Raw genomic sequence first — 12469 nt, 5'->3', positions numbered from 1 at the left:
TTTATTTTCATTATCCTGGCCCTTCAAGTACCTTAGAGGTTGTACTATAGCAGAAAAGTGTTATCAGGGCCCTGGCAGCTAACAGTTGCTCTAAGCTGCCTGCTATCGAGGCTTTTCACTTTTTTCCAGAAATAACCACCAGTCTCCTTTTGGCCTTCTCATCTTGGCTGATTTCCAAAGACATTCACAAAATCTTCATTACTTGCATGGCTCTACCATATTGATGCAGTAAATACCCATTTAACAATCTCATATCAAATCAGAGAACTAATCACAAAAACTAATTCCAAGAAAGTGATCTTGTTCTGGTGGTAGTAAGCTAGAGTAGTAACTTTTCTTTGATCATGAGAGGTTTTGTTGTTGTTTGGAGCACTTACTTAATTTTTATTGTGCAACCACTTCAAGACAGCCAATACTTCTGTTATAGTTTCTATTGCCCTAATTGTGTTTCCACGCATTTACCTTTTCCTGTCAGAATATTTAGCCAAATATGTTCCAAACATCAGTATTTTTTACTCTCTATAAGATCATATTTTTATACATCTTTTACTCTTTGGTGGTGATGCTGAAACCTCTCATATAGTTGCAACCTATGAATCCATTTGCTCCAAATTAGATTTTCTTCCCTCAGGCATCCCAACTGTTTTTTATAGAGTGCAGCCAAAAAGAAAAACAAAACCAAACCAAAAACCAAACCAAAGAACCTCAAAATGAGGTCTCTCACTTGCAAATGGCAAGAAAGTATATGTAATTATAAAAGAGCAAGAAGAATGTGATTTGTGTGTAACAGCAGCTTCACTCTCATTCACACAGATTAATTCTTAATTTTTTTAAATGGGCCAAATCTGTTAATTGAAGCTGGGGAGAAAAAGACTAGTACTTCAGTCACTAAACATCCTCTGAATTTAGGCTAAGAGGACTGGTTCTTAGCTCTTGAGTTACAGATTAAGTAGTATTGCTGTATGGATATTCCTGTCAAACATCAATATGTACTAGTGTCTTCTGGCAGCAGTGCTGCATTAAGTTTCTTTTGCAATCAGATTTAATTATATGCACTGCAACTTTATGGGGAAAGACTGGAATTGCATGCAGTTGTCCTTCTCATCCCAGTTACTGAAGGAAATAAATATCAGCAGTTTAGGAGATGCTTTTATTCCAGTATAGTAATATAATTTGTTGCTCTGTGTAGGGTGCCAAAGTAACAGGCTTTTATTCCAGTATAGTCATATAATTTGTTTTTGTGAAATGCTTTTATTCCAGTATAGTCATATAATTTGTTGCTCTGTGTAGGATGCCAAAGTAACAGGCTTCTCTAAAAAAAACCTGCTTGATGTGTGGCACATTGAGCTAACACAATTTGAGTATTCAATTTGAAATTATAGACTGTAATGTGAAAATTAATTTGGAACTGAAGTTTCCAAGTAACCTCATTGACATGGACCTCCTTTAAGTAGGGGGTGCACTAGGTACCCTCTAAAGGTCCCTTCCAACATAAATTATTCTATGATGCCTTGAGACTGTTACGTAGATGTATGACTGCCTAAGGGAAAACCAAACCAAAACAAAAATTTTAACCACAACTAGACTAAATTAAAGACATTTTTTTTCAGTGAGACAATAATAAAAAAAAACCCCTTGATTTGATTTAATGGAGAAAAATCAGAAGAATTTTTCAATACTTATTTCAGCAAGTAGATCAGACATCCTGGAGTCAAAGCAGATTTTCCAGCTCAAAACTGCAAATAGTGCTCACCATCTCTTTCGTGTTGCCAGTCTTCCAAAGACTGGCTCTCCAATCCAATGTCATTATTGGAGCAATCAGAAAGGATATCTCTGTGATTATGTTGTTCATAGTGAAGAATTACAACAGGTGATCATTCGGAAAGTTTTATTTACGGTGATACATCTTGGGGTGAATTCTTATGAACTGTTAGAACATTGTGTGAATTTACAATGTGTCATTAATTGAATTTTACTGTAAACTTTACTACTCTTTTTCTCTGTACTTCTTTTTGTTCTAAAGAATCCATTATACTGACTTGTAATTAGAATTTCACAGGATACCAGAATGTATAGAATTGGAAGCTGGTATGTAAAAGACTTCTATTTATAAACCTTTCTCTGAGGTAAAAAAAAAAAAAAAAACCACTGGGCAGAATTTATAGAATTATCTAGTTGAGATGTAAGTACCAATTGATAGTTCAGGGTTAAATAATTACTCAACAGCCAAAAAGAGTAACTGTGTTCTGTCTAGGCCACAAAACTTAAAATGTTAGCCCAAAGTCGGCATGTACATTTCTAGAATATTCTGAAATCTTAATGGGCGCTGAATGATCTGACTTCTCTAGCCTTATCCTGCCACCAGAGTCTTGCCTCTTTCTAGGTCCCAGGCCTACGCTCTATCTTTATTAACAACAGCCCTGCCCTGTGATTAGCAAACGCTTTACATGCTGTTAACAGAAGAAACGAGACACTTAGAGCCACGCTTTCCTTTCTGCTCACTGAGAGACAGATTTGCCCTAGCGTGGAAAATACTTAATGAAACCCTGCAAAAGACATCGATTTTGGATGTTTGTGCTCTCTACCGCACTCCCCCTTACAGGGCTAGTTCACTGCATATGGCAACCAGCTCAGCAGCGCGTTTTCCCTCTGCGGCGGAGCAAACACGGCTTTAGACACAGCAGCACCGCAAGGCTTGCATGAGGAGTGGCGAGATTTTTGGGCTTCGGTGTAAAAAAGTAGGGACACTGCTCGCCGCCGCCAATCACCTTTTAATTACACTGAGGGAGGCTGTACGGATCAGTACAGCAGGTGGGCCCTGGCACGTTCGTTGGTGCTGATTTATCCTCTCGCACAGAAGTGCCTTAGGGAACATCCCCCGCACTGGGGGCGGTCAATTGGAGCTCCCGGCGCTCCCCGGAGGTGCCGCACCCCCGTAGGGGCGACCGCTTGTGCCAAGCGGGAGCTCGCTGTGGGAGAGAAGGTGGAGTGGCAGCGCGGGGAAGCCCCGGCAAGGGGTAGGGGGTGGCTGGGCCGGGAGGCAATGGCTGTCGGGCAAGGGGCAGGGGGTGGCTGGGCCAGGAGGCAATGGCTGTCGGGCAAGGGGCAGGGGGTGGCTGGGCCGGGAGGCAGTGGCTGTCGGGCAAGGGGCAGGGGGTGCAGGGGGTGGCTGGGCCGGGAGGCAGTGGCTGGCGGGCAAGGGGCAGGGGGTGCAGGGGGTGGCTGGGCCGGGAGGCAATGGCTGTCGGGCAAGGGGCAGGGGGTGGCTGGGCCGGGAGGCAGTGGCTGTCGGGCAAGGGGCAGGGGGTGCAGGGGGTGGCTGGGCCGGGAGGCAGTGGCTGTCGGGCAAGGGGCAGGGGGTGCAGGGGGTCGCTGGGCCGGGAGGCAATGGCTGTCGGGCAAGGGGCAGGGGGTGCAGGGGGTCGCTGGGCCGGGAGGCAGTGGCTGGCGGGCAAGGGGCAGGGGGTGGCTGGGCCGGGAGGCAGTGGCTGGCGGGCAAGGGGCAGGGGGTGGCTGGGCCGGGAGGCAGTGGCTGGCGGGGCGCGGGGGCCGGCGGGGGGTGCCGCGGGTGGCCCCTCAGGCGGGCGCTGCTGAGGGGAGCCCAGCAGGCCCGCTTAACTCCTGGGGCGGCGGGGGACTGGCCTGAGCACTGAATCGGTTTTTGTGCATATATATACACAAATACATGTTTTTATTTGTGTGTAAAAGACCTCGTAGAGTAATCAAGTTTGCCCCAGATGCGTTTGGTTGTAGTGTTTGGTTATGGTCTCTGTCCAGGTGTGCTGGATGGAGAGTGACAGATTATGAAATTTGCTTTTTTAGATTTGTATATGATTTATAGTCGTTTACATAAGGTTATTTACATAATTACGTGTGGCGAGAACAGCCTAATCGAGCTAATCCCAATGGTTTTGTCATTCTTTGAATAGAACAGGTCTGCCCCTGGTTAATTTGGACTCAAATACCACTGAAAACAGCAAACTTTGTAACTGGGTATGTTATGAAGTGGTTCAGAAAATAAGAGTTAACTTTTTGTTTTAGGGTTCCCAGAATACTATGGACAAGAACTTTCAAGAAGAGTTTACGCAAATTGTTAAATTTGAACCTCCTTTGTACAAACAACGCTACCAGTTTGTTAAAGATTTAGTGGAGAAATACAAACCTAAGAAGGTTGGTATGTTTTGTCTCTTTAGATTATAAACTCGAAAGTAAGTTGACACTTGGCATCTCAGGAAGACAAAATGCATAAATAATCTGTTGACCTAATTACCAAACAATAGTAGTGAAGGAACTGTTTAAACTGAATGGCCTTAGCAGATACCCTATGATATGTTGTTTTTCAGGGGTGTATAAAAATAATGTTACTTGACAGTAAGAGGAGAATATTTAAACAAGAGAAATGCCTTAGACTGTTTCTGAATGTAGTGGGCATTCTGTTTTTAATTTAATGCTGTGGAATTTGGTTTAAGTTGTTTTCCTCATAGTTGGGTTTTGCTTTCCAGAGCTGTTAGCTCTGTGTAGCATATCAGGTTTATCTCATCATTTGCATGGATAGTCTCAGATGAGAAATGACACTGAGAGTGTGGGGATTATGTGAGGCTAACTCATGTCCACTTTCTTAAGATCTTGTGACCCTCTACCTGTATTGTCACCTGTGTCCCCCCAACATACCAGAACTTTTGTTTTACTAATCACTGTGAAAAGTTAAATTGTTTAAGTAACATTCTGTAGTATTTGCTGTCTTCTCATGTGTCCTCCCCAGTTCATTCCCAAAAAGATCTTCTCAAGTCTGCAGTGTTTAACCTTTAAACTTATGTTAATATCTTCAGGGGCATGCAAGAAACTGATGCACCTGCATTACTTATGTAACCATGCTTCTAGTAGCTAATAAAAATCTAATCCAGTCTATGATGCCATGGCAGTGTAATATTCTTTCAAATAGAACGTATTCACCGGTGTTGTATCTGTTCTTAAAGGTTTGAATTTTCTGATTTAGGATGTGGAAGGGCTGGGAGGGTGAAGTTTCTGTTTAGACAAACAGTAGATAAACTGGGTAGAAGCAACTCAGAATTCTCACATGGGGAACAGCAGTGTGCTTCAACCTTGACTGAGCCTGAGAAAGAAGAGTGGGAGTTGGTTTACACACTCAACTATCTCTTTAGCTTACAGGAAAGAATCTCTATTATTTGACTTCATGGTCTGAATATCCCCAGAGTTCCTCACTTAAACATTAGACTGAGCCTGTAAACTTGTTTTATGCAGATTCTTTGCTGCTAACTTGGCTGCTGGTGAGCCTGTTCTCAGTGTTTTGGAGGGAGAACAGCCCAGTGAAAAGCAGTGGTGAATATGAAAATTGCTGTAGCTTTTGTACATAAAATCATACTTTACTGTTATTCATGTGGAAGACATTCTCCTGAGTCAGTGGGATGTCCAACATGTACTTGTTTATAGCTGTAGTAACAAAAGGTTAATTATTTTTAAAAAATCTTGCAGGATCTTCATATACATTTTTTAAAAAGAATTTTCAAATCTGCATCTATCCTGCTTGCTTACAGCTGTAAATTTTAGTTATGATTTTGAAATGCTTTATAATTAAAAAGTTACTTTGATAAGTATGGAATTTTAATTTTATGCAAGTATCTGAAATGACTTAGAACTATATAGCATTTATACATTTTTTAATATCTAATTTGCAGGTGGCAGATTTAGGATGTGCTGATTGCAGCCTTCTCTGGATGCTGAAATTCTGCAGTTGCATTGAAGTATTAGCTGGGCTAGATATCTGTGCAAATGTAATGAAAGAGAAAATGTAAGCTCTTTGTTTTGAGGTTTGTGTTTGTCTTGACCTAGTAGTGTGGTGAGTTGGCCCTGGGTGGAGCCAGGAGCTCAAAAAAAGCTGCTCTATCATTCCCCCTCCTTGGCTGGACAGAGAGAGAAAATAAAACAACATGTTCATGAGATAAAGGGCAGGGAGAGATCACTCATCAGTTACCACCATGGGCAAACCAGACTTGACTTGGGGAAATTATTTGAATTTATTATCAAAATCAGAGTAGGATAATAAGAAGTAAAGCAAATTTTGAAAAAACCTTCTCCCTGCCTTTCACTCCTTCATGGGTTTTATTGCCTCTCCTCTACCTCCTCTCGTTGCAGAGAGAGGAGGAATGGGGATTACAGTCAGTTCATTACATGTTATTTCTGCTGCTGCTTCCTCCTCAGGGATAGAAGTCCTTTCTCTGCTCCAGCATGTGGTCTGTCCCATGGAGGAAACAGACTTGCATGAACTGCTCCAGCCTGGGTCCCTTTCCACAGGGTGCAGTCCTGCAGGAGCAGCCTGCTCCAGTGTGGGCTCCTTTCTCCAGAGGTTCCTGCCAGGAGCCTGCTCCAGCATGGAGAAGCCTCTTCTATAGCCTCCTGGCCACCTTGCCATGCAAACCCAATACAAGTGGCATGGTGCTGCATTTCTTGTAGAGGCTTTCAAAATTAGGGTAACTGCAGAAATAGCAGCTTGGCAAATGAAGAACTCTGTCATTGTGCCTGGGGACTCCTGGGCTGTAGGTGCCCAGAACATCACCTAATGTAGCCAAAGGTCTGGGTCATGCAGAGGCCCTCAGGGTGTGCACATCTGAGAAATACAGTTTGTAAAGGCACTAATGCATGGTGTTAGGAATATCTATGTATGCTTATACATGACATTAGCTCAGTGTGTGGTCTCTGGTTTAGAACCTCTCTAAAATGAGAGGTTTGTGATTTTTGAAGCATTGGTCCAATGGATGAATGTAGATTTACTGAAAGCAGATCAACACAATTTCAGTGAATATGTAGGGTCTGGATGCTGATGTTATCTCTTGCTTTTTCTGAAGAATGAAGAGAAGTAACCTTTTATATGTAATATGTATTGTGTGTTTTGTCTAATGCTGTACTTCAGAATGAAATTTGCACATGTACCTTGGTTTCTCAGTGTATTTTACTTGGAAAAAAAGAGGTAATATGCTTGCTGAAAACTCCCCCCAAAACCATACAAAGCTTGTCTAAACCAGACTTACTGTGTATCTGAAATTGAACTATTATCAGAATTTACAAGTGGCTTCCCAAGTGACTTGAGAGTATAATGGAAATTTTTATAAATATGAAGGATAGTTTCTGGATTAACTTCTGCTCTTTCTGTCCTATCATAGGTAGTTAGAAGAAGTGTTTGTATTGCATATTCTTTTTTATATCCATGTGAAGTAGTTAACCTTCTTGAAATTTATCAGGTATCTATGCAGGATATTAGCTAGTTCATTTTCATGCACTATTTATCTTGTCTTAAGGTCCTTCCTGTAACATCATATTTTTAATACTTTTCTAGGCATACATTGTCTCCTCTTCCTGTTGATTATTTGCAACCATCTGAAAGATCCCTAACTGTTACCTTGCATCATGGTTCAGTTGCCCACAAAGATCCTTGCATGCTTGGTTTTGACTTGGTGACGTGTATTGAACTGTGAGTATTAGGACAACACTAAATGGTTTTTTAAGTCCATTAGAGTTCAGTTTGGAATTTTGTCCGTGCTCCAAACAGGCTTGATCAAACCTTTCAAGCAGAAGAGTAGAATTAGAAAAGCAGAAAGTAGAAGAGTGGCTTCTAACTTGTGTTTAAATTAACCATATTATGTAATTCAGGTAGTGCTTATGGCACGAAGAGGATACTGATGGAAAAGTGCAAAATGCAGGAGGAGATTTGCTCAGACAAAGTCCTATGTGCTGCCAGTTGGCCACAGTGCCAGTGCTCATATTGCAGAGATAGGTGTAAAATTACAAGTTACAGATATGGGTTGGGGTCTTTTGACTGGTTGTTAAAATTATAGTAGTGTGTTTTTAAACACAGACATCAACTTATTCTTTTCAGAATAGAACACCTGGAAGAATCAGAGCTGAAGAAGTTTCCTGAAGTGGTGTTTGGTTTCATGGCTCCAAGCATAGTTGTGATCAGCACTCCAAATTCTGAATTTAACTCTTTGCTTCCAAGAGTGATGTTATACAGGCATCCAGACCACAAATTCGAGTGGACCCAAGCACAGTTTCAAAGCTGGTAAAATACTGAACATCATATACTGGGTGCATATGATGCAGCTCTGAGTGCCCAGTAGTTGAGAAATGAATGGCTGTGCATTTTCAGAGTGGTTCACTTATGTGGTTTGCTGTCAGTGAAGTGTCACTTCCTGATTTGGTGGTTTCTTTGCTGTTGAGAGCAGTTAAGCATATTATGTGAGTTTTGTATTTTATGATGGTGATTAAATTGGCTTTTACTGTAACTGCTCTACAAAAAAAGATTTAAAACTTTCACTTAGTCTTTATACATCTTTTATTACAATTAACACAGTTGAAATGTAAGGTATCAATTAATATTTTTGCATAATACCCTGCTGTAGAAATTCTTTCTAAAATCAAAGAAATGTGCTTGCTTTATGCGGTGTGTAATCAAAGCACTCAGTAATATGTGAGCAGACTTATCAGATAACCACAGCAGTGGGGCATGTTGAACACAGGATAGTTTAATGGATCATGGCACAATGAAGGATTTAATGCAAATCATATGCACATGACAGAGGGTTACATGAGATCTCTCTTACCCTTAATATCAGGAATGTATTAAAAATAAAGAGAAAATGGGATACTCTGATAACATTCAACTGTCAAGCAGTTGTGGAAGAAAATACATGCAACAGTAAAGAATGCCATACCTCAGTAGCCAGCTCTTGGTGTATCTATCCTGGAAATTTTGCCCCTTAAACTATGTTCTTTCTGCCATACACTTTAAAGTATCCAGTGATTTTTGAGTAAATAGTTTTGCAAAGCTGGAAGCATGTATTTTTCCCTACATAATGATACTAAAACCTGCCTGTAATTAGTTACCTTAGAATACCTTAGAGGAAATTTCTAATGACTTCAAGTATATTTAGATTTTGGTTTTAGGTAGATGTGAATTTCAAATATTGGTAAGAAATGTGGGGGGTTTTTGAGCTGTAAACACGAGAAGGCCTTTGTGTTGTGAAATAGAAATATTACTTTATTCTCTAAAATACATGAGATATTAATTTAGTTTTCTTCTTTTCCATGGACAATGATGCAGGTAGGTAGCACAGTTTTGGTTCTCTGCCCCCTTTGTTCACACTGGCTGATATACTGCAAGATAGTTTTCATATAGATGTTATATACACTGTTGTAACCTTGATTAGGTAGATTTTAGTCTTTCTATATTTACAGCAAACCACACTTTCTCTATTAACTAAACCTCTTGTGGTTTAGAGGTGTGTATGTTTTTTATGGGTTCTTCTCAAATAATCTTGCTCTTGAAAATCAGTTTTAGCTGACTTCCAGGTTGGTGACTAAGCAACTGTGAGCATTAACATTCTATGCACATATTGTAGAAGAAACAGTAATGTTTGGATGGCTAAATTACTGATCCTAAATGATCCAGACTATGGTAGGCATCTTACAGCTCTGGTACAACAAGATGTGACAGTGTTTATCTTCAGGCATGGGAGTATTGTTATAGAAATTATGTTCAAGTGCAGCCTTAGAGTCTTGATTCTCCTTAAGAATGGATCTTTATCACATGGAAGGATGAATATTTCATATAATTGGAATAATTGGTCTTTCTTAGGGCTCTAGAGACTGCTAGATGCTATGATTACTCAGTGGAATTTACTGGTGTCGGGCACCCACCAACAGGAATGGAGAAGGTTGGGTTTTGTACCCAAATAGGTGTGTTTGTTAGAAAATATCCTCAAACTGGTGAATCTGTTCAGTCTGAGAAACCCATGGAAGCAGTTTACAAAACAGTAAGTATTATTTTCTTCCTTTAGAGGTATGAATAAAGTTGTCTATGCCTGTCTTTGAGGTTTTTACCAGGAAATACTGCTGACAATCAGAGCAAGACAGTCTCATTCTTTGTTTTTCCAGTTGTACAAAGGCCTTAAGCTTTTATGGTATTTGCTAAATAACAATATGGATAATCATTCTTATCTTAAGATACTCCTATCTTTGGAATGAAATTTTTCCTTTCTGCCAGCTATTTTTCCTCTAGTCATTAAATTTATTTATTATGTGGCCATTGGCAATGAGCCAGATTTTTAGATACATAAAAAATGTTAAAACATCATTTCTTAATAAATGCCATGTGGTATAAATCAAACTTTTTTCAGAGTTGACATGAAGTAACAGTGCAAAAATAAATACACTGTTGGGGTTTTATTCAATTTTATAAGGCCTTAAATTATTTGTTTCAGTGAACATAATCTAATATTTCAGTTCTTTGTATAAAAATATATAAGTATCTTCAAATGACTTGTGACCTGAATTGAAAGATAAAGTGGTGTTATAGCTTTATCTTTTATGGTTTTCAAGCTATAAAAACACTTGTAATTTCTGCATTGGAAATTTCTATGCATGTGGAATGCCACCTGTCATCTATTGCCCATAACAGATGAATGAAGTGCTCTTTAATCCTCACCAGACTTGGAAATACATCTAGGTGATGGACATGTACTAGAAATTTCTTTCATTAGCACCCATTATAGGGTCATTTTGGAGAGAGTTTTGACATGGGTGTCCTTTGAGATTAAACAAGAGTGTTAATTTTGTGTGTTTCTTTTCAAATTTATTCTTATCAGGTAACTAATTTATAGGAATAATTCAACATTTCAAGAAGTAATTGGAAAGTAAGAAATAATTATAGACAGTGGAACTTCTTTGGTAGTGTGTTGGTATAAAGCACTTCCTAGTAACCTGGTGGGAATGAGATTGCCTGCTTAGTTTCCTTAATTGCCTTGGAATACAGCTCAGTGTAGAACACACTACAGTTTCACAGATTTTGATGTCACAGTTTGTTTTTAACATTCCCCACAGCTATGAGAGCATATTTAATGTTTTTACTCTGAAAACAACAAATGTCATCTTGGTTTCCAGATGACAATTCAGAAGTAATTTAGAATCTCCACTATAGAACTGTCCCCAGAACTCCTTAATATGAGAAGTAAGAGAATTATTAAAAAAGATAAAGAATTGCAGGGCTTTACCTTGCCTGAGCTACAGTGTAGCTTGCAGGTATGACCTGTGGGGTTTTGGGGTGTTTGTTAAGTTCAGTTAACTGCCATTGTAGCTGTAATAAAGAAAACCAGCTCATATTGCCTAGTTGTTGTTACCTGAAACTGTTTAATAAGCAAAACAGGATTGAATAAAAAATTATATTCACATTTTTGCAGCTTTTTTGGACAGCAAATGTTAAAATCTGAGCTTGTGATAGTGATAAATATTTTATGTATTCTTGTATATTGTAAAGGTCTTCAAAGCAGTGTATCCAAGTCTCAAAGATGAGAAGTACTTGCAGAATGCAGTGATCAATGAAGTTATTTTCACAGCCCAAATCATTAAGCACCGTTTAATGTCAAAACGTGAGGAGTATGGTGATGATCCTGAGAAAAAATCCAAATTCCAGCCTTCAATGGACTCTTTTTCTGACTATTTTGGAAAACTGGTTGTTGAAAAAAACATGGAACCATTTGTCAGTGGCAATGAGGTTCACATACCTCTCACAACAATCTTTTCTTTTCCCAAAGTGAATCGACTTTGTGGTACCTTTGAGAAGTTATGCAAGCTTATTGCAGGCAAGGTCACACTGAGCAGTGATGGTTCTGCTGTGATGTTCAATATTGAACATGATAATGAAGAGAATTAGATCAGATTTCTCACACTAAGTTCAGTTAAAGTAATGAAAGTGGTTTTTTTTAGAAGCTGTCAAATTGTATGTTCTGTATGCTAACTAGACCACAAAATCTTTTCTAAAGTTCCATCAGTGGTATTTATCTGTCAGCACCTCTCACTGAGTGAAGGTGAGTGCTTTTGACAAAGGTAACAGTAACTCATAGGGGTTTCAAGTACTGTATCATGGGCTAAAAGGAAATAATTCCTTCCCAAGAAGAGAATTAAATATTTCTGTTTGCTTTCTATTGCTTTATTGTAGCTATCATTACTAGATTATTTCTGGTAGTCTCTTGTTAGCTTCAAGGATAGTTTGTGTTACCATCTACTGTGTTGTGCTGAATAATGTGAGTCAGATGTAAGTTTAGAGCAAGTTTTTTCTTAATTTCTATAAAATTTATAGATGTCTTTTCAAGATGAGTACATACTCAGCCTCGATGAAAACCAAGTGTTATTCCAGCTGAATTATGAAACTGGCATATTTGTTCTGTTTTTGAAAAAAAAAAATTTAAAAATTAAAGAACTGCAGTAATTGTAAATGCTAACCTGTCTCTGGAGTAGCTGAAATATTTTCTGTGTTTTCTTGTACAGCTTTTGTTCAAAACTGTAAAATCCAAAAAGAGTAGATGTAAAAAATGTAACAAGAACAAAACCCCACACCACCACCAAAAAACCCCCTCCAACACCAACATCAAGAAAAGAGCACAGTATCCTGAATATAAGG

At 39.2% G+C, this 12469-nt stretch overlaps 1 protein-coding gene across 4 annotated transcripts; it reads left to right on the top strand.

The window, feature by feature from the left end:
• The first annotated feature begins 2445 nt into the window (after positions 1–2445).
• On the top strand, positions 2446–12290 carry HENMT1 (HEN methyltransferase 1). 4 transcript variants are annotated; one of them, XM_053950836.1, is made up of 7 exons: positions 2446–2738; positions 4042–4170; positions 5697–5809; positions 7352–7486; positions 7892–8074; positions 9650–9827; positions 11327–12290. In XM_053950836.1, exons 1-7 carry the CDS (start codon positions 2700–2702, stop codon positions 11720–11722), a joined length of 1173 nt encoding a protein of 390 aa, XP_053806811.1. In that variant the 5' UTR covers positions 2446–2699; the 3' UTR covers positions 11723–12290. The 4 variants fall into 4 exon arrangements, with proteins under 4 accessions (XP_053806811.1, XP_053806813.1, XP_053806814.1 ...); XM_053950838.1 differs by lacking the exon at positions 2446–2738 and adding an exon at positions 2777–2983; XM_053950839.1 differs by lacking the exon at positions 2446–2738 and adding an exon at positions 2777–3017.
• Positions 12291–12469: the final 179 nt, after the last annotated feature.

The sequence above is a fragment of the Vidua chalybeata genome, chromosome 9 (assembly GCF_026979565.1).
Source record: "Vidua chalybeata isolate OUT-0048 chromosome 9, bVidCha1 merged haplotype, whole genome shotgun sequence".
NCBI lineage: Eukaryota > Metazoa > Chordata > Aves > Passeriformes > Viduidae > Vidua > Vidua chalybeata.
This window is presented reverse-complemented; position numbering and strand designations above follow the sequence as displayed.